Here is a 21,008-nt window from a genome sequence, read left to right as displayed (position 1 = left end):
GATATATAAATGTGGTACCGGAAAAACACACCCGTCTCTATTCTCGTTGTTGATCGAAAATTCTTATTTTCAATTTTTTTTATCTTTATCGTTTTCTTTACTGCATCAAAATGAATAAAGCATTGAAGATTTATGTTTAATTTTACTTTTGGCCGTTTGTTTTTTTGAATATCCGCAGCAGTTAACTGTCTTTCAAGAAACGAGAACATTTCATAAATAGAAATTCCAATGTAAGTTTTCACTATGTTTAATACTATATACGTATTTAGCAAATTAAAATGAACATCATAATTTTTGACAAATATAAGTATTTGCTTTTTTGTTTAAATGATTTGAACTGTAAATAATACGTTACTGTATTATTTGAAAATTTATGGTTTAATTGCTTATTTCAATGTTTTATAGCAATCATGCCTTCCTATTTCTAACGCTTATCAAAGCGTTCCTCATACAATACACGTTTCATATTTAAATAAATTTTTTCTTTTGGTTAAATTTGCTTTGTATGTTGAAAAAAACACGTTCCTTTTGTAGAGGTGTAGACGTATTTCATTTAATTGTGATTTGTTTATTATTTAAGATGGTGAAGTATCTATGGCTTATTTTTTGCTGTTTTGCAAGCTTTGTTGCTGTTCGAATTGAGTTTAATGCCCCCATCAAAGGTTTACAGCGATTTATAATTGATTATAAAAGTGGAGATCTTTTTGTCAGTGGTGATAGTTATCTTTATAAGTTAAATAGCAATTTAACAGAGATTACCAAGATAAATATATCTCGTCAAAATCCAACAACAGGCGAAACAAACAATGATACAATTTTATTGCTATTTGAAGAGCTAGAAGGATTAAGAAGATTATTGGTTTGTTGGAAATTGACCTATAGTATCTGTGCATCTCTTAATTTGAATTTGAGCTCATTGACCATTCTTAGTGCAGCGGAGTCCAGTTTGTCAGTCTTGCCTGGACAAACCAATGCTGCTATTGTTGATGATGAAAATGATGGAATTCTGATTGCTCGCACTGTTGATAGTGGTAATGATCTTATTTTCCTTTCATATGCACGATGTAATGGTGGAGTTAATTCAAAATGCTTGGCTCAAACTTCATCTGTACTATCCTTGTCTGGTCGCACATCAAAGATTTATTATGTCATTGCTGCACATGTTGGGAAATATCGATATTTTTTTAGTTATAATTTTCCAGATCGAAGTAATATTGCCAGAAGTAATATTGCCAGACTTTGTACAAATTATAAGCAAGTGTCTGAAATCAAGACTTACATTGAAACGCCAATGCGTTGTTTTGATAAAGATGGAGAAAATTATAGTTTATTGAAGACAGCAAATATTGTATATTTGAATGGAAATTTTGCAAAAAGCTTTGGAAGTCATGATGGTGGAGCTATGTTGATTGGTGTCTTTCAAAAATCTCGTCATTCCTCACAATATGCTGTGTGCACCTACTCATTTGATGCCATTGAGGGTGCTTTTAATAAGAGTATAGAAGCATGTTTTGGAAATGGAACAGGAGTTTTAAACACATATGTAAAGCCTAGTTCAAGATGTAAAGCAGTAAGTATATGGGGTTGCTTTTTATTTTGCATTGCTTTTGTTTCACTGCCACACATTTTTTGTAATTTTCAATATTATGAAATCTTAAGTGTTGTATGTTACTCTCCACACCATCCTAAATGTAGTTTCGATTTTGTTGTTTTTCATGTCTTTCTATTCTTTGAATTGTAATAATATGTATTTATCAAAGCAAACTCAAGCATACTATTTATAATATTTTTATTGATGACACAAGTTATGATAAATATGTTTTGTTAGGAAATTATGATAGACTTACCACACTCTTGTCAGCGAGATAAAATTAAATCCATAATTAAGTACAGTGGAAGTTGTGTTCGTATTTAAATTGATGTCATTTTAAATTGATGTCATGCTGCATTAACCAAACTTGTACCATATTATAGTAATATAATTTGTTTTTTTTACAATGGTATGTAAAAATGCCCCACTATTCCCCTTGCCACCATGAAATTGTTATATTACTATAATATAGAACAGACTTGCAGTGAATGAATTTACTAGAATTAAATATCTTATATTTTTTCACAATGCTTTACCTTTAAGACTTGAGCATTCTATTCATACAATTTGTTTTTAATAGTGATGTTCTTAAAACTCTGAATTCAAGATAAGTTCCGATTCTCCCTATTTATTTATTTTTCCCACACATATTTATATATATTGCTTAATAAGTTCTATTTATATTCAAAACTAGGAATTTCCACCCAATGCCTGCTTTGCTGGTACACGAAATGAGCAAATGACTGGACAACATAGTTGTAGCAGTGAAGCTCAGGTTACATGTGATGATTGTGGTCACATAAATTCAGTTACAACAACGTTTTATCGCAATGATATGATTCTATTTCTTTCTGCGGATGATGGTAGATTATCAAAGGTTTGTAGTGACTTTGGAATATGAATTTTGGACTACTTAAGCTGTGAAAGATCCTACAGTTACCCTACAAATGATTTACCACATTCATTTTTTTATTGCAGTTCATTTTGCATTCTTATTCATCTGGTAGAAGATACAGTACATCATATCCTGTTGATGGATCTGGTATTTTATCTGTTAAGTTTGATTTATCTGGAAAATATGCCTACTTGCTTTCACCAGAGAAGGTACAGTGGGGATGTTCTGAATGTTTTGTATTATCTCTGTCATGTATTTAAGTTCTTTGGATATAAAGCTGAGCTTCATCATTTATTTCTTCATAATATTTGTTTCAAAATATTACTTTCTTGTTGTTTTGATATACATAGTTTGAGCTGCATTTATAACAAATTTATCAGTTTCCAGTTGTTTTGGCTAAGCCTGAGTCTTTAAAGTGATACTTTAACATTGTTTTGATGTTTGCTCACAATAACTTGTGCTGCTAACATGTGTAATAACATACTTTTTATTTGAAGATATTAAAGTTGCCTGCTGAAGAATGTGGCTCTAGAACAACTTGTGATAATTGTGTTAAAGATGGTGATCCTTATTGTGGCTGGTGCTCTTTAACTGCAAGGTTTTGTTTGTGCATGCAAACCAGTATTGTCAATTTTTGTGTATTTCTCATTGTTAAACATGGTATATGTTGAACATCATAGACATATGTTCACATCAATGTAATGTGTAGATTTACTACTGTTGTTAGGTGATTTTTCTATCTTTGTTTTCAGCTGTACAACGTATGATAAATGTCCCTATTATGAATCACCACTTGGTTTTGTGCGACATTCAAATAATTGTATAAACATCACAGATCTTAAACCTCGTTCACTTCCCATTAGTAAAACCACTGTTCAAAAGGTAAATATGGGAATAAAACAAGGGCCAGGGATCTCTCATTCTTATAACATGACAGCTAGTGACGTTATTCACAAACTAATGAACTTGGTTTGTGACAAAATGCATTACGTAAATGAAAGTTGATGAAGAAACCAAGAATTATGTTCTTTTAATCCATGTTTAGGTAAACATATCAATTGTAAATTTGCCTCCAAGGAACAACACAAAAGATTATGGATGTTCTGTAAACAATGTGCAATTAACCTCTTATCTTTATGGTAATGTAATGGAGTGCTCTGTTCCAACATCTGATTATCTTACAGAACCTAGTTCACTTACAGGTAAACTTTTATTTGATAACTAAAAATATACATTCGATCCTCCGTAAATGGACCACAGGGATATTACCTGGGGTCTGCTTATAGAAGGTTATGAGAAATAATCTTTTGGTAAGACGCCAAAAGCAGTGTTTGCTTCTGCTTGCAAAGATATCTGCTTCGTCTGTATAAATGTTTCATAACTGACAGAAATTAAATTTTCTGATGCACTATGTAAGAATGTAAAATATATAATAACCTGACCACATGAATGCCATGAGTTTTGAGTTGTCAATTTCTCCACCTTCCTTCAGAGATTTTACGTTAAAGAAGAACATTTAGGGAACAACCAATTTGCATCTAACTTTTCTATATGGGATCCACTAGTGAAAAAACATGAAGTTGAAAACATGTTTCATATATTGTTACACATAAACAATGAACTTGTATTGTTTTATAATTTTTGTAGGTCTTGCAGAAGCTGTAGTCGCAGTAATTTTCAATGTTACGAAAGCAAAGATTGCTAGTATCAAATTACAACTGTTTAATTGTTCCTCGATTAGAAAGTAAGATAACTTCAGCTTATTTTTGCTATTGAAGTTTAAATTTTTAATACATACTTTTGTAATGTTTAAAGCTGTTCAAAGTGCACAACCGGTCCATTAAAGTGCACATGGTGTCATTATATTGACCTATGTACGGGTTATTCAGAAGTCACGTGTCCTCAGTCCAACTCGACATGGGTATGTATGTGTTTTTGAATTTTGAGATGCTTATGTACAAATACATTGTTATCAACATGTCAAACATTTCAAACATGTTCATCATTTCAAACTACATCTTATATTTCATAGTTCGTTTTTTGTTTTGTATCTCATTGTTGTATTATCACAAGTCAGTGGCAAAGTCAACCCTTTCTCTTAGTCATTTATGAAAATGTTTTCATGTTCATACCCTATAAAAAAAGGGAATGGGATTGTTTCTTCAAAAATTTATTTGTGAAGTTAAAATTTTAGGTCAGCTTAACTACTATCCCAAGTTACTTTTAGCTTATTCACAATTGCGTGTTTTATGTTTAATGAACAGGTAGGAGAAAAAAAAGAGCATGAATGTCCTTCATTGAATCAACAAACGATATATATTCCTGCCGATATAAAGAGAAATATTACGTTGACTGGAAAGAAGTTACCCAAGTCTGAGGTTTGGTTGATTTCTTTACTTGTGTTACATTAAAATGATATGCTTTTGCAGAAGTTCAAATTTTATTTGTTTTTTTTTTGGAAATGTTTCGTTTCAGTGCAAAATCGGAAAAATTTTTATTAAAATTCCATTATCGATAAATTTTTTTCAAAAAGATAATTTACATAGAGAAAAGTTTTGAAAGGCATACATAAATGTTGAAATGCTTAGTTCCAACGCTTCATGATTATAGACGTTGTAATTATGTGCGTTGCATTTTTTTATCCTTTAGTCACCAGCTGGTGAATATAAATGTAAACTAAGTTTTAGTCGTGGACATTCATATGAAGTTGCAGCTTTGTGGAACAATGATACTAGCATCTCATGTGCAGCTGAAGAGGTAAATAACAGCTAATTCATATTGAAATAATACACTACGCGTATGAAACATTTCAAAAATATACAGAGCGTTTTGTTTCTTCATAGTATAACTTTTCTTCGACTAATGAAGAACAAGCAGCTGAGATTTCAATCACTTTAGGAAAAAGTGTCATTCTCCGGTCTGAAAATAAAGAAGTGAAAGGTAAGTTGACTATCTATAAATTTAAAATTTTACTTTGTTTACAGAAGGTTGTTTCTGAGCATAATACTGTTTAAATGTGCAACATAACTAGCAAAGCCACATACATAATTAAGTTTTTATTATACTATAATGTTCTGACACCACTGCTTCTGCTCTATGTTTGCACTACGTCGCCAATCTTTTTACTTAATACTATTTTTAATACTATGTTCTTTTTGGAAATAAAAAATGAAGACAATATCCAGTGCCATATAGTTAATTCCAATTTGCAATGAAGCAGTTCAGGACTATGAACTGTCTGGCTACTTTGATTGTCAGTCTTATAACCAAGGATTATAAAATGTCGTTGGTAATCTTGTACCAATCTCACATATTTTTCCAGTGTTCATCTACCGTTGTCAAAAAGCAGCAGTTCAGTGTGGAAGTTGCGTTGTAGCAAAAAAGGAATACGTTTGTGGATGGTGTAAAAATTATTCTTTTTGCTCAGTAAAAGATGCTTGCTCTTCAGGGGCCTGGATTAAACCTCGAGGAATTTGCCCAGAAGTCCCAGAGATTGATGGGGTATGTGGTATAAAATATAGAAGTTTTTTTTTAACCAATGTGATTATAGAACATTTTTCATTTCCTATAGCAGTTATTATAGAATTAACTTTTGTTTTAAAAGACTTAACATTGATCAAATATTTTGTTGAGCATTTACTAATGTAACAATCTGAATGTTTTCTTCCATGATTTTAGTTTGAACCAAAAACTGGCCATATAAATGGAGGAATGAATCTGACAATAAAAGGAAAAGAATTTGGTGGAGTGGTTTCAGATGTAAAAGAGGTTTCTATTGGTGATATCAATTGCACGATAATCGAGTATATCGTCGGCGAAAGGCAAGGTTTTTTTCAAAGGTATATGCTTTGTAAATGTGTTCAGTGTTTGTACGTAAAATGTCAAGTGCATAACTATTGTTGGTATACAGTACTGTTTTGCTTTACAACTCTTCGCGCTTACATACATTTTGTATGTTAGATTCAACAATTATGTTGAATTACTAAAAAAACAACGTATTAATACAGGTAGTTACTCCAACGTTTCTCAATGTTTGATTCTAGCACCACGAGCAGCGATAACTGCTGCAAAACGAAAAATCATGAATACAACCAGGCTATATGTTTATGGTCATGAACGACATTTCAGTTTTTAAGGATGGACGTTTTATTTCGTGTAAACACTTGCAACACTTGCTTTCTAACGCTTTCTTTATTTTTTCCAAAGATTATGGGAAGCGACATATTTCAATGCGCTCCTTAAACAAATATTCTTTTTTCAACGATTAGCTTAATGGCCTCCACAAACCAGGTGTTTTGTTGTCGACAACTAAATGTAGCCGACAACACTTTTTTTGTGATTGCAAAAAAAGGAAACCGCTTTGTTATTGATAACTACAATTTTACACGTTTAGTTGTCGACAATGTATTCCACAGACGGTAGTTATTACTAGTCGATTACCTTTAGTTGTGGACTGTGAAGATTTGTCGACAACAAAATGCCTTGTCTATGGAGGCCCTAAGTAACCAGTCTATACGCTCACAACAATAATTACAACATGTCCAGCCTTTCGCTAGTGGCCGTCATCGTATTATACTTTGAGAAACTTCTATTTTCGAGACATCTTCTAAATTTTCTTCATTCTTCTAACATGTTTTAAAGTCTTTGATCATGATTCGAACGCAGCCTTCTCTATTACGGTTATTTTATGTACCTCTTCTTCTTTCCTTTCCTCAAAGAACATCTTCTGCTTCCTTGCAATTGAACGCTGCATTCCAACGTTTGTGTATAAAATTTATAATTATAAATAATGTGGTGGATAAATTATGTTGTGCATAGTTAGTGCTTAAATGGATTATGGTGAATGAATTCATTGTCACTTACGTCAAACGTCTGTTTAGGATTGTTTGTATTACTGGCAACTCCAGTAAATCTTTGTCTGCAAAAGTTAAAGTTAAAGTTCATGGAAATGTTGGATATTCAAAAGATAAATTTCATTATCAAGTAAGTATAAAAGTAATTTTTAGAAGGAAAGTTTGAAAAGTCGTTGACTATGTGTCGTTTTTTTCATGTCAATATTTAGAAGCCTCGAATCACGAGTTTTAAACCGAAGATCGGTCCAGTTTCTGGAGGAACAAATGTTACAATATTTGGTCAACAACTAGATACTGGAAACAACATAACAGTGTCATTCAGTGGATTGCCATGTTTGCAATTAATGTAGGTACCATTGAATTGTTTCATTTAGACTGCATTAATGTCAATACTTATAAAATGATGGCATTTTCATTACATACGTAGTTTGTTGCAAAAAAAAGTCACAGTTTCATAATGATAGCATTCTCGTCACAGAATTTGTTGCAAAAATGTCAGACTTTCATAATGATATTATTTTCATTACATAGTTTGTTGTAGAAAAGTCAGACTTTCAAATGGTGGCATTCTCATTTCAGATTTACTAAAATCAATATGACCTGCACAACATCTCAGACTGAAGAGGACAACAAAAAAAGAAGAAAAAGATCTGTTTCAAGTAATCTTGAAGTAAAATTTAATGGTCAGCCTCCTGAGTATAACAGTACTCTTGGATCCTTTCAATATGTTCCCGATCCAAATATTACTGATATTACGCCACATGTGACATATCCAAGGTAAGATGTACTTTACTACCTAAATTGTTGTTGTAGTAAACGTTAGTTATAAATTCGTATAATTTCTTCACTTTTTATGAACTTTATAAGTTATAGCTGCCTTATCATGTTTTAGCTCTAATCGTAAAATCAATGTGACGGGTACGAATTTGAATGCCATTTATTTTCCCAAAGTCTTGTTGACGTCTGATGATAACTCAACTCGTGCACAAACAGTAAGTTATAATGTTGATTGAATACAAAGAATCTTCCTTAGTTACGCGTGCAAAATAATAAACCTTTCTGCGGTGTTTAATGCATTTCTCTGTGTACCATTAAATTTTCTGTGTTTTTTATTGTCGATACACTAGCTTGCACATATAATTAATGACATTATAATATGTTTTGCTTAGTTACATTACATTGTATGTAACATTTCTTATCCTAAGCTCGCTTTCTCGTCATAAAATTAATAATTTACTTTTTGTAGGAGTGCAGGGTGAAGAGTTTTAGCGTTATATTGTGTTCATTACAAGCTGAGGGAATAAAAGAAGAATTAAAATTCAGAGTTTCCGTTCATTTGGATGGGGTTAAAAAATGGAACAATCTTGATGAATATCCAAATTTTAACACACTTGTTTTGGTTCCTGATCCAGAAATAGAGAAGTTTCCAGATTTTATGCACATTTTAAAGACGCAGACGCTTGAGATAAAGGTATATTTGTCATATACAGGTGATGAAAGATATATTTTTGTTCTTCATATTATCTTTTGCTATCAATAATTAACAACTGCGAGTATTTTTTTTGTTATTTCTAAGGGCAAAAATCTTGATCACGTGGATTATAAAGATTTGTTTGAATTTATCATCACTGTTGGTGGTCAGAAATGTAATATCACCAGTGTTTCGAAGGTTGATTTATGGAAATTCTGTTTTACATTTTTTTTTTTACAAATAAATTTTGCCTTTTTGTTATTTTGGACAGTTAAAGTACTTGATGATGAGATGCTGTCCTATATAAAAACACGATAATTGACACATTTATATCTTCTTGCTTTAGAATGTATTGTTTTGTACTGCTCCTTATCGTGAATCTTTGTCAGAATCTAATAGTTATACAGTTTTGGTATGTCTGCACTTTTTTCGCTATAAAATATTTTTTATCTGATGGAATGTTTCACCATTTGCTGTTTACCAAGAGAGAAATTTCATCTAATGCAAAGTTCATGTGTAGAGATTTTTTTAATGTGTTTTTTATTTTTCCTCTTTTTCAGGTAAACGTATCTTTGAGTAACCTTAATTTTGTTGTTGGTAATTTAAAGTATGACATTGAAAGCCAAGGAGGAAAATCTACAGACTTAAACTTAATTTACATCATTGTTGGTGTTGGTTGTGGTTTGTTGATCATTGTCATTTTATTTGCTTGTTGTCTCTATCGACGCAAAAAACGACAACAAGAAAAAAAAGAAAGAACATATGAAATGCAAATGAATAGTTTGGAATCAAAAGTTGCTAAAGAATGTCGGGAAGGTATGATTTGTTACTAGTTGTGTTTTTGTATCATAGCAACGTACTACGATAGGAGTTCAATCTCGTTATGCATTATCCTTTATTTTAGTGAAAATTAGCTTTGAAGAGCTTCGTTTAGTAGATGTGAAACACACCACAAATAATAAATTGTTTAAAAACCAATAACTGTTAATAAAAAAAAAACATTTCAGAAACATAAAAACTCTAATTTTTTGTTTGAATTTTTAGCATTTGCTGAGTTACAAACAGATATGACTGACTTTACTAGTGATCTTGGTGATGATAACATTCATTTTTTTGATTTTAAAAACTATGCCATGCGAGTTCTTTTTCCTGGTATTCATCATCATCCTGTTATGGCTGAGAAAATGGTAAATGTTGATTTATCTTGCTACAGAGAATGTGTCATGTTCACATTGAACTGTCTACATCTCTATATTTTTTCTATTTCTTTAGGTTCAAGAAAGTCCAAAATGGGATGAAGCTCTTCGTACTTTCTCGCAGTTGATCGGCAACAAAAACTTTCTTTTGGTATTTGTAAAGACCTTGGAAAGTCAAGCACAATTTAAAATGCAAGATAGGTAATGTATTGTATTTATATATTTAATTGTAAACTTAAAAGTATACTGCGCGTATAGACAATGGAATAGTTAAGACATCATTATCTCATGTATTTTAGATGCAACGTTGCTTCTCTTTTGGTTATTGCTCTTCAGAGTAAAATGGATTATTGCACCGAGTGAGCATTTTAGAACTTTTTTCCTAACATACGGGCAGGTAGCGACTAAACACAAAACGATTGTATTTATACATTAAACGGTCATCTGTTTACTTGCTTGGAGAAAAGTTAAGACCTAAATAGCATAGAATTAGTGCAAAAAAAATGAATTAGTGTAATTTTACATATCAAATCCTCAAAATGATATATTTGCCTTTTTAAGTTCAAAACTCAGTTAACCTTGATCAAAACGCTTATGTGTTACCACTGATCTATTTCATTGACTGCATTTTGTAAAAAAGTTGTTAATTTTCAGTTATTTTACTGCATTTTTATGCCTTATTCTTTTCTTTTAGTATTCTTCAACATCTCATGGCAGAACTAATACGAAAGTCAATATCAAAAAGTCATCCTAAGCTTTTGTTGAGAAGGTGCGTGACTTACGTTGAATAAAGTGAATCAACGACTCGAAGCAAAAAATCGTAACTTTGCAATCTTGTGAGAAATACGATGCTGTATGTTTTTTGCTTGTTTAATTTTTAGAACTGAATGCATTGCAGAGAAGTTATTGACAAATTGGCTAACGTTTACATTATCACATTACATAAAGGTACGTAAATGATCTCACATTACATAAAAGTACGTGTAGGTAAATAGGACTGATTGTCTGTGCATAATTATGTGGAGTTGAAGAATTATAATATAATTATTAAGCGATAGTAATTCTGTTTTTTAAATCAATGAAATTATTGCACATAGAAAAACATTCTTAATAACTTAATACCCTCTGTTACTGTCATACTCTTAAGTACCCTCATACCCTTGGTTATCCTCATACCTTAATTACCCTCATACCCTTAATTACCTTCATACCCTTGCTTATCCTCATACCCTTAATTACCCTCATACCCTTAATTACCTTCATACCCTTGGTTATCCTCATACCTTAATTACCCTCATACCCTTAATTACCTTCATACCCTTGGTTATCCTCATACCCTTAGTTACCCTCATACCCTTAATTACCCTCATACCCTTAGTTACCCTAATACCCTTAGCTACCAACATAACCGTAGTTTTCGTGAGATAAATAGGTTTTGACCAATGTTTTTCTATAGAATGTAATTTTCCAGAACTGTATCGCTGTTTTTACTTACTCTGTAATATGTTTATGTGTAGGAAAATGCTGGTAGACCCCTCTTTATGTTGTATAAAGCTATACGATTTCAAATTGAAAAAGGTCCTGTTGACGTAATAACACACGAGGCACGTTATTCACTCAGCGAGGATAAATTATTACGACAAAGTGTTGATTACAATGTGAGCAATACAGTATTTTGAGAAATATTTCAAAATGAATGATGAAGCTGAAACGTAGCCAAAACTATAATAAATGACATCATTGTTGTGAGGTTACCGTTGATTTATATTTTGTAAGAATATTCATGTTATCTCGCGATTACTGGATAACTTTTTCTTTTAGAAACTTACTGTTACTGTGGAATTTGAGGACAACCCCCCCGTTCAAGTCGACGTTCTCGATATTGACACTATTGATCAAGCTAAAGAAAAAATAATGGAAGTTATATTTAAGGTCAACACAAAAGAATATGAATGATTAATCCAAAGATTAATGTTGGTGTTATAATCGTGTTTTTTTGTGTTTTGGCATAATTGTTCATCAATTGTTGTTCTTTGACTTCTTCTTGACTACAAAAAATTCTTTTTTTATAGAATACACCGTTTTCATGTCGTATTCCCAAAGATGAGTTGACCTTAAGTAAGTAGTTATCTTTAGTCTTTAAATAAAGGCGTATCTAGAGGGTGTATATAAAAAAATAATTGTTCAAATAAAGGAAGCATATGGGGAAAATATATAGAGGATAGGTAATTATAAAGTATATACGTAGCTTTTGTGCTATTGCATTGCACACTTCTTCGACTCAATGTAACATTTATTAAACTCTCTCTAGAATGGGTCGAAAGTCCGTCTAATCACACCATACTGAAAGATGATGATGCGAGCAGTTTACGTGAAGGAGAATGGAAACGACTTAATACACTCGCTCATTACCAAGTTCCTGATGGTACATGTTTATGTCTTGTAAGACGGTTCGCATCAGGATTTGATTTTAGTGGTGAGTTTTTCTATAGTAGTTGTTCTTACTAGCAAAGCAATTTACTCCAATTAAGTAAATAAATAACACAATTTTATAAAGAATGAATTTATGATCAGATACAATAATTATGCACATTTTAATTTTAATTTTATACGAACATCAGAATTAAAATAAGAGGAAATCTATTGAGATTTTGATGATGATGACTTTTTAGAGGTACAAAATGTGAGTTTACCTAAAGTATCATACAGTCCATCAGTTCACAGCACAGCATCGTTGGTTACAAGCAGTAAACCTCATATTAATGATGAAGATAGAAAACCTTGGCATTTGGTAAGTATTTTATGTTTACGTAATTCATTATTTATGAACGTCTAGCATACATATCTTTAAAGTTTGTCAAACGTTTGTGTTGAGAATTAGTATATTTTACACGTTTAGACGAAACATGTAGACTCCTTCGTACAAGAAAAAGAAGATCCAAGACACAGCAAAATGTTGTCAGAAATTTATCTCACAAGACTGTTAAGTACAAAGGTTGTGAGCGCTCGTTTTTTTGTTAATTCACAACTGTTTGAAAAATATGGTTACATCAATATAGCTCTATGTTTTTTGCTAATTTCAACTTGTTTTTCGTGTGTACATTTCGCAATTGCTTAATTTCACATTATTCTATCGCAGGGAACACTTCAACAATATGTTGATGATATGTTTGATTGTATTTTCCCGACGTTAAAGAAAAACGAGCAAGCACCTTTACCTATCAAGTTTCTCTTTGATTTTCTTGATGATCAAGCAAAAGAGTTAAATATTACTGATCCCGAAGTCTTGCATACGTGGAAAAATAACAGGTTAAGAAGTTATTGTAATGGATGACAATCAAGATTTGAGAGTTAGTTATAATAAAGGAGAATGAAATTAAAGTATCAGGGCAACAGTCCAACTAGCTATATTAGGGAGTATGCTAATTATAGGATTGGATTGGCTGGAGGGGGGGGACGTTGTATGAAGTACAAGACAAAGCTGTTGATGGTTCCAAAAAAAACAATTGTTAATGCTCATCAGGTTTTTGTCTGAAATAATTTGTTTTACACGCATTAGGAGTCGTTGCATTTGGACTCTTGAAAAGCTTCAAAATTACACAGTTCTTCGCTTTCACTTTTCTTGCACGTATCAATTAAATCATCAAGTTGGCAGAGATTCATTTTTGTGTTTTTTTTTTCATTGTATTACAGCTTACCACTTAGATTCTGGGTTAATCTTATTAAAAATCCAAACTTCTTGTTCGATGTTTACAAAGCGCCTATTGTTGACTCGTGTTTGAGTGTTATTGCACAAGTGAGTAAAACGACTACAAAAATATGATAGTAACAATGGCACATTATATGTAAATTTCTTTTTAATGAACTTCATTATTGGTATTTTGATTGGATAAATAGATTTACAAGTGGAAAACAATTATTGCATTCATCATCCAGTGAAAATGTTTCTAACATCTTATTGTCATTTTTTCTATTCAGGTTTTCATGGATGCGTGTTCTGTTTCGGAACATGTTCTTGGCAAGGTAAACAAAATATTTATTCATCGCTTGTATAAAGTATTACCAGTTTCATCAATTTTGTCTCTCTATCACAGGATTCACCATCAAATAAGCTTCTTTATGCTAAAGAAATTCCTGCTTACAAACAAAAAGTAGAGAGGTATCACACATTTTGCTCTATGCTTTATTTATGACACGTTTTATTTAATACTGAAAACATTTCCTAGTAAGATAAATTTTTTCTTTATTTGACAAGAAGGAATGAAGAAATATTTAAATTCTCTACATTTGTCCAGTTTGCTTATTTTATCTCCTTGGGTCTTCACTTGGTTTTACTTCATGTTTTTTTTCTTTTTTAGTTTCTATTTTGATGTTGCCAACTCACCAAAGTTAATGATGAGGAAATCAATGAATTTTTTTCTTCTGTACGTTGTTCTAAAATCACATCATTGGTATTTAATTATTCAATGTTCGTTTATGTATTTAAGTAATTGCCCATATATTTCTTATATATACTGTGTTTGTTAATTTATCTTAACATGGGTTTTTATCGAAACAATATAACAATATAAGCGGGCAAAACTAGCACGCATTATAAGTTGCAATAATATTTAATGCTGTAAGTAGCTAAATATTATTTCTTTAAAGGGTTTTTCCACAGCATTACATCGAAGATTTCAACGTGGATAATGCATTGAAAGAGCTTTATAATTATGCAGCTAAATATCTCGATGAGGTAACTTAAATTTAATACATAATTATTCAATTTAAAACTATAAATTTTCTAATTTTAAACCAATCCAAGTAAATACGAACGAACTCATATAGTTGTAGATCTCAATGCAACAGTTGAGCGGATACATCAACGATATACAATACTTGTTTGTAACATTTGATCGCGAAAAAACTGGTGTTCAAATGAATATTTAAAATCTTATTAATTCGTTAACTATTTTCAAGCTTAAGTTGTTTAACAAATTGATTTTGTGCATGTCTGTTGCTTTGTACAAAATTTTAAACTTATAATTTTTTGTCATGTTTCTTCTTTAGATCAAAACATTGAGTCAATAGTGAAAATATATTTTCATTATTTATAATGAGATTTATAATTATTTTATGACATATTGCATCATGAATGATCAATTAGTGTAGTGTTTACTTTGATTATTTAATCGTTGGTTGTTTCGTAAGTAAAGAATAAGTGTTCAAGGTTATTTCTCCAGTACAAAAATATTGTCTGTTTTACTAATGCCATTTATTATTCACTGTTATTTAGCTTCAAGAAGCTTTAGAAGAAGCACGCTTTCCTCAACTTGCTAGCAAACTCCAACATCTTGTCGCTATATTTTCCGATGACTGATATTATTACTTATTTTATTCTGTGAAGTATGACAATTCTGGTAAATGCTATTTATAAAGTGTTGAAGATTCGATTTCTACATTTGTGATGCGAATTTCTTCAGTTTTCACTATGTTATACTTACCGTGGTAGTTACAGACTAAACTTCTTTTTAACCTTGCAAGATTTGTGTAAATTATTTAGTGCATTAAGATAGTTTGAAATATCAAACTTATAAAAAGAAGTCAAATTTGTGCGTAAGATTTTGTGGTATCTATTTTCCATTGACTTCTATAATTAAGTTGTATCCCTAGATATATCCTGTATTGTATAATATTATTTCGTTTATTATTTGCATTATTAGTGGAATTTTTGGTACTTGCAATTTTGTTTCCCACTTTTTGGTAATGTTTGTTCGTACAAGACAAATTGTTGTCGTACTTCAAAGTTATGTGAAAGCTACGAAGACAGGGCCTACAATATAAAATCTTTAGCCATTTTTTGTTAAATTCTGGCACAAATGCTGCTCTTGTCTAGTTCAAAATTTGTGTAAACGGCAGAAAGACATCGAGTCTAAATGTTTCAAAGTCCATTACCACCCGACAATTTTTAGTATGATATGAATAAAACATACATCTAAGTTACACCACTTTACGTGTTTTACACAGTTTTTATGAAAATCTATTTTTAAAGTTTAGCGTTTATGACATTGCATAATTGTTTTCATGTATTGGTTTCAATAATTGGTTTCAACTATTATTTGGTGTTAATTTTTTCCTTTGCAAGGCGAAAGACATGCACGCACTGGCACTTGTTGTACAACCATTCATTTCTGGGACTTAGTATACATGTCAGTGACTACATAAAACATCCATTCAAAGTCCGGTCGGAGTTTCGACGTTCTCAGTTTCTGATGGTACGGGGGGAGCGGCAAATGAAGCGATGAGCGATAGCATGGCATGGCAGAGCATGCCATCAGCATTGGTCTTTAATACATTCATGGCTAATGAATAGAATTCGTATTTTTACTGTTTTTAAACTTCCATTGTTCAGGCAAACGACCTCTCTTTCATATAAAAGCTTTAAAAGTACGATGAGTGAACAACATAGTTTTCCTAAGGAGGAAGAAAAGATTTTGGAATTATGGAAGGAATTAGATGCTTTCCAATCATCCCTCAAGCAATCGAAAGGAAAACCCAGGTGAGGTGTGCCGTTTAACGTTGAGCTTGAAACACAACAATTTGTTGCAACTTCTTAACCTTTTCCTTATTTTCGTAGCAGCACGTTTGAAATGAGACATGTAATGTTAACAACAACTTTTTAAACTTTTTTAATACGTTTATATTTCCACATATAATGTATAATATTTCATTATAAATTGAGCTTTTTATGAATATTTCACTCATTATTCTGCGCTAATTATGGCATAAGTATTCCAAAACATGTATGCTTTAAAAAAAGTTAAAAAAAGTAGGTCATTCATTGCTCCAAATATTGTTTGTTGTGCAAAAGTTTTGAATGACATCTCCAAAACGATAATGTTCTGTTTATTCGTACTTGTGTGTGAATAATGCCACAACTTGAATAAACGATTGTCATGTACATTATTATGCACAAATAATTTGGCAATGCTTTCATTTGGCTAAAACCAATTTATCATGAGTATGACATTGAGGGACTTAACAAGCTTGATGTGTAGCATGCTATGCAATAATTTCTGCTATAAATATAAATTATCAATTTGACAAAAAATGAGCTGGCTGTACCACTGTTCACATTCATTATAACACAAGACTATCATAAATTATCATGATACTTTCTTCATAGATATACTTTCTATGATGGTCCTCCTTTTGCAACTGGTTTGCCTCATTATGGTCACATTCTTGCAGGAACTATCAAGGTTGTTTGATCTTTTGTCTTCATTTCATAACATATTTCACTTGAAATTTTTCTATAAATTTCTTATTAGGATATTGTCACTCGTTATGCACATCAGTCAGGATATCATGTTGAAAGGAGATTTGGGTGGGATTGTCATGGGTTACCTGTGGTATGTTGTGCTATTTAGAACAAAATGTGTACCAAAGCAATGTAACATAATAGGACAAATTAGTGAAATTTCTAAATTAGTGACAGAAAGGAAGTAATATTTGCATGTTCATGTAAGCTTGTACCTATGTTAAACTTCTTGGAAATGATATTGCAACATCTTATGATCTTTCCATGATTGTACCAAGGTCTCACTAAGATTGTTGTCTTCATGATCTTGCTGGATCTTTAAAGATTTTATCATGAACTTTCCAAACAAATTCAAACAAAGTGTACACTAATTGAAAATAATGTTACTGGCTAGCTTTAATGTATGGTCAAAATTCAAAAGTCTTGCTACACTTTTGATTAAAACTTTTTATATAAAATGAAAGCTTCAGCTATGAGCACACTTTATTTTACTCAATTAAGCTTTCAAATATTCTGGTCTGCATGAGCCAAATTGAAGTGATAAATGATTGGAATACATGAACAGGTTTTCATTTTTTCCACAATACAAGCATATGCAATATTAGATTTTGATTGGAATGCAAAATTGTTAGTAAAAAATTTAGAAATTCTTCATTGTTTTATGTTTTCATCAAAAAATACACTATTATAGAACTGTTTTAACTAATTAATGCACTGCTTTTCAAGTAATCATGAAAGTTTGAGGTACAAAATACTTTGGTGTAATATGGTCAATGAACTAATTGGTAGATAGTCAATGAATGGAAAGGCATATGGTTAATAAGTGGATGAATGTATGGTCAATGAAAGGATAGGTGCATGTTTGATGAAATAAGTATGTTTCATTAGAATTAAGTGTACTAAATTAATGTTTATTCCTTTGATCATTTTTTTCATGGTGTTTTATTTAGGAATATGAAATTGATAAGAAATTAGGTATTACTGTAAGTATTCATAATTGCATTTGTGGTTTCATATTTATTTGACTTGCGTGCTTGTTAAAGGACATTGTTTCCTTGAATTTTTTAATCACAGGGACCGGAAGATGTGCAAAAAATGGGAATTAAAGCTTATAACCAAGAATGTCGCAATATTGTGATGCGATATTCAGGAGAATGGGAGGTTTGGTTTTTTATTTATTTTATGTTTTATTGCATCTAAATACACTACTGTGAAGAAAGAATGATTGCTTTGTCATTCAAATCTTTTTAATATAGGCATCAAAGGGACAAAGTGTCCTTGATTTGCAAAATTTGATTTCCAAAATTATTCCTCATTTCCTTATTAAATTTTAGAATATTGTGTGTCGACTAGGTCGGTGGATTGATTTTAAAAATGATTATAAAACTTTGTATTCCTCGTTCATGGAATCTGTTTGGTAAGATGTTGAGAATTATTAATCAAAGTTCTTTCACTAGTAGCTTAGTAAAGCTTCCTTTTTTCCTTAATGTTTGAGTTTCATTTATTCCATGCGAGCATTTCTGGCTATTGATCAATGAAGTTGTCACTGTGTGTTTTTTTGATATATGTTCATTAATAGGTTTTTCTATATATATTTTAAGGTGGGTGTTTAAAGAACTTTATAAGAAAGGATTAGTTTATCGTGGCTTTAAGGTTTGTACTTCTGATTTCATTGTTAAAAAAAGACATCTTTTCATTTATTAGAGTAAAAAATATTTTTAGGTCATGCCATATTCCACAAAATGTACAACACCTCTTTCCAATTTTGAAGCCAATCAAAATTACAAAGATGTTGTGGATCCAGCAGGTAAAAACTGTGTTTTCCATGAGTATTTAGGAGCAGGGGGGAGTGTTTTATAATGAGCATATACGAAGAGGGGGAGAGTGTTTTCCCATGAGGACACTGAAGGAGGGGGGAGTGTTACCATGAGCATACTGGAAGAGGGGAGTGTCACTATGAGCATACTGGAGGAGGGGAGTGTTACTATGAGCATACTGGAGGAGGGGGAGTGTTACTATGAGCATACTGGAGGAGGGGGAGTGTTACTATGAGCATACTGGAAGAGGGGAGTGTTACTATGAGATACTGGAGGAGGGGGAGTGTCACTATGAGCATACTGGAGGGGGATGTCACTATGAGCATACTGGATGAGGGGGAATGTCACTATGAGCATACTGGAAGAGGGAGTGAGCATACTGAGCACACTGGAGGAGGGAGTGTCACTATGAGCATACTGGAGGAGGGGGGAGTGTCACTATGAGCATACTGGGAAAGGGAGTGTCACTATGAGCATACTGGAGGAGGGGGAGTCATACTGAGGATACTGGAAGAGGGGGATGTCACTATGAGCATACTGGAAGAGGGGGAGTGTCACTATGAGCACTGGAAGAGGGGAGTGTCACTATGAGCATACTGGGAGGGGAGTGTCACTATGAGCATACTGGAAGAGGGGGAGTGTCACTATGAGCATACTGGAAGAGGGGGAGTGTCAGCTAGGAGCATACTGGAAGGGGGAGTGTCACTATGAGCATACTGGAAGAGGGGAGTGTCACTATGGAGCATACTGGAAGAGGGGGGAGTCACTATGAGAAGAGGGGGAGTGTCACTATGAGCATACTGGAAGAGGGGGGAGTGTCACTATGAGCATACAGAGGGGGTGTCACTATGAGCATACTGGAAGAGGGGAGTGTCACTATGAGCATACTGGAGGAGGGAGTGTCACTATGAGCATACTAGAAGAGGGGGGAGTGTCACTATGAGCATACTGGAGGAGGGGGGAATGTCACTATGAGCATACTGTAAGAAGGGAGTGTCACTATGAGCATACTGGAAGAGGGGAGTGTCACTATGGAGACACTGGAAGAGGGGGGACATGAGCATACTGGAAGAAGGGGGAGTGTCACTATGAGCATACTGGAAGAGGGGGAGTGTCACTATGAGCATACTGGAGGAGGGGAGGTCACTATGAGCATACTGTAAGAAGGGGGAGTGTCACTATGAGCATACTGGAGGAGGGGGGAGTGTCACTATGAGCATACTAGAAGAGGGGGGAGTGTCACTATGAGCATACTGGAGGAGGGGGAATGTGAGTGGACACTGGAAGAAGGGGAGTGTCACTATGAGCATACTGGAAGAGGGGGTGAGCACTATGAGCATACTGGAAGAGGGGAGTGTCACTATATGAGTACTAGAAGAGGGGGACTATGAGCATACTGGAGGAGGGGGGAATGTCACTATGAGCATACTGGAAGGGAGTGTCACTATGAGCATACTGGAAGAGGGGAGTGTCACTATGAGCATTGGAAGAGGGGGAGTGTCACTATGAGCATACTGGAAGAGGGGGGGAGTGTCACTATGAGCATACTGGAGGAGGGGAACACTATGAGCATACTGGAAGAGGGAGTGTCACTATGAGCATACTGGAAGAGGGGAGTGTCACTATGAGCATACTGGAAGAAGGGGAGTGTCACTATGAGCATACTGGAGAGGGAGGTGTCACTATGAGCATACTGGAGGAGGGGGGAGGCATACTGGAAGAGGGGTGAAGCCATGAGCATACTGGAAGAGGGGGAGCATACTAGAGGGGAGTGTCACTATGAGCATACTGGAAGAGGGGTCACTAGGATATGGAGGGGGGGAGGCTATGGAGGGAGGGAGAGTGAGTGGAACACTGGAGGGGGTAGTGTTACCATAAGCACATT

The 21,008-nt window shown here is 33.1% G+C and overlaps 3 protein-coding genes across 3 annotated transcripts in view; 2 read left to right on the top strand and 1 right to left on the bottom strand.

The window, feature by feature from the left end:
• Window positions 1-18: 18 nt before the first annotated feature.
• On the top strand, window positions 19-15,729 carry LOC124447108 (plexin-A4-like). Its single transcript, XM_046998003.1, has 40 exons — window positions 19-230; window positions 581-1,570; window positions 2,286-2,468; window positions 2,570-2,695; window positions 2,984-3,084; window positions 3,239-3,368; window positions 3,532-3,688; window positions 4,134-4,230; window positions 4,302-4,407; window positions 4,751-4,864; window positions 5,136-5,243; window positions 5,330-5,426; window positions 5,809-5,987; window positions 6,165-6,325; window positions 7,367-7,469; window positions 7,549-7,685; window positions 7,919-8,116; window positions 8,232-8,331; window positions 8,586-8,810; window positions 8,916-9,008; window positions 9,157-9,222; window positions 9,371-9,626; window positions 9,855-9,997; window positions 10,083-10,207; window positions 10,306-10,365; window positions 10,701-10,775; window positions 10,888-10,954; window positions 11,524-11,664; window positions 11,828-11,938; window positions 12,079-12,124; window positions 12,318-12,482; window positions 12,679-12,797; window positions 12,906-13,001; window positions 13,146-13,315; window positions 13,700-13,802; window positions 13,985-14,029; window positions 14,101-14,165; window positions 14,365-14,430; window positions 14,654-14,741; window positions 15,282-15,729. Exons 2-40 carry the CDS (start codon window positions 581-583, stop codon window positions 15,363-15,365), a joined length of 5,496 nt encoding a protein of 1,831 aa, XP_046853959.1. The 5' UTR covers window positions 19-230; the 3' UTR covers window positions 15,366-15,729.
• Window positions 12,014-21,008, bottom strand: part of LOC124447111 (phospholipid scramblase 1-like) — a 22,856-nt gene continuing 13,861 nt past the window's right edge. Inside the window, exon 9 of the mRNA XM_046998007.1 lies at window positions 12,014-12,041. Within this exon, the coding sequence (XP_046853963.1) occupies window positions 12,026-12,041 (16 nt within the window). The 3' untranslated portion in view covers window positions 12,014-12,025. The remainder of the gene's footprint in view (window positions 12,042-21,008) is intronic.
• LOC124447109 (isoleucine--tRNA ligase, cytoplasmic-like) overlaps window positions 16,192-21,008 on the top strand; it is a 14,516-nt gene continuing 9,699 nt past the window's right edge. The window contains exons 1-8 of the mRNA XM_046998004.1: window positions 16,192-16,544; window positions 17,172-17,247; window positions 17,317-17,397; window positions 18,257-18,289; window positions 18,381-18,467; window positions 18,641-18,723; window positions 18,908-18,959; window positions 19,029-19,113. Of these exons, the coding sequence (XP_046853960.1) occupies window positions 16,351-16,544; window positions 17,172-17,247; window positions 17,317-17,397; window positions 18,257-18,289; window positions 18,381-18,467; window positions 18,641-18,723; window positions 18,908-18,959; window positions 19,029-19,113 (691 nt within the window). The 5' untranslated portion in view covers window positions 16,192-16,350. The remainder of the gene's footprint in view (window positions 16,545-17,171; window positions 17,248-17,316; window positions 17,398-18,256; window positions 18,290-18,380; window positions 18,468-18,640; window positions 18,724-18,907; window positions 18,960-19,028; window positions 19,114-21,008) is intronic.

Source organism: Xenia sp. Carnegie-2017, unplaced genomic scaffold, assembly GCF_021976095.1.
Source record: "Xenia sp. Carnegie-2017 unplaced genomic scaffold, XeniaSp_v1 HiC_scaffold_22, whole genome shotgun sequence".
NCBI lineage: Eukaryota > Metazoa > Cnidaria > Anthozoa > Malacalcyonacea > Xeniidae > Xenia > Xenia sp. Carnegie-2017.
The sequence above is the reverse complement of the archived record's forward strand: the minus strand, read 5'-3'. Positions and strand labels throughout refer to the sequence as shown.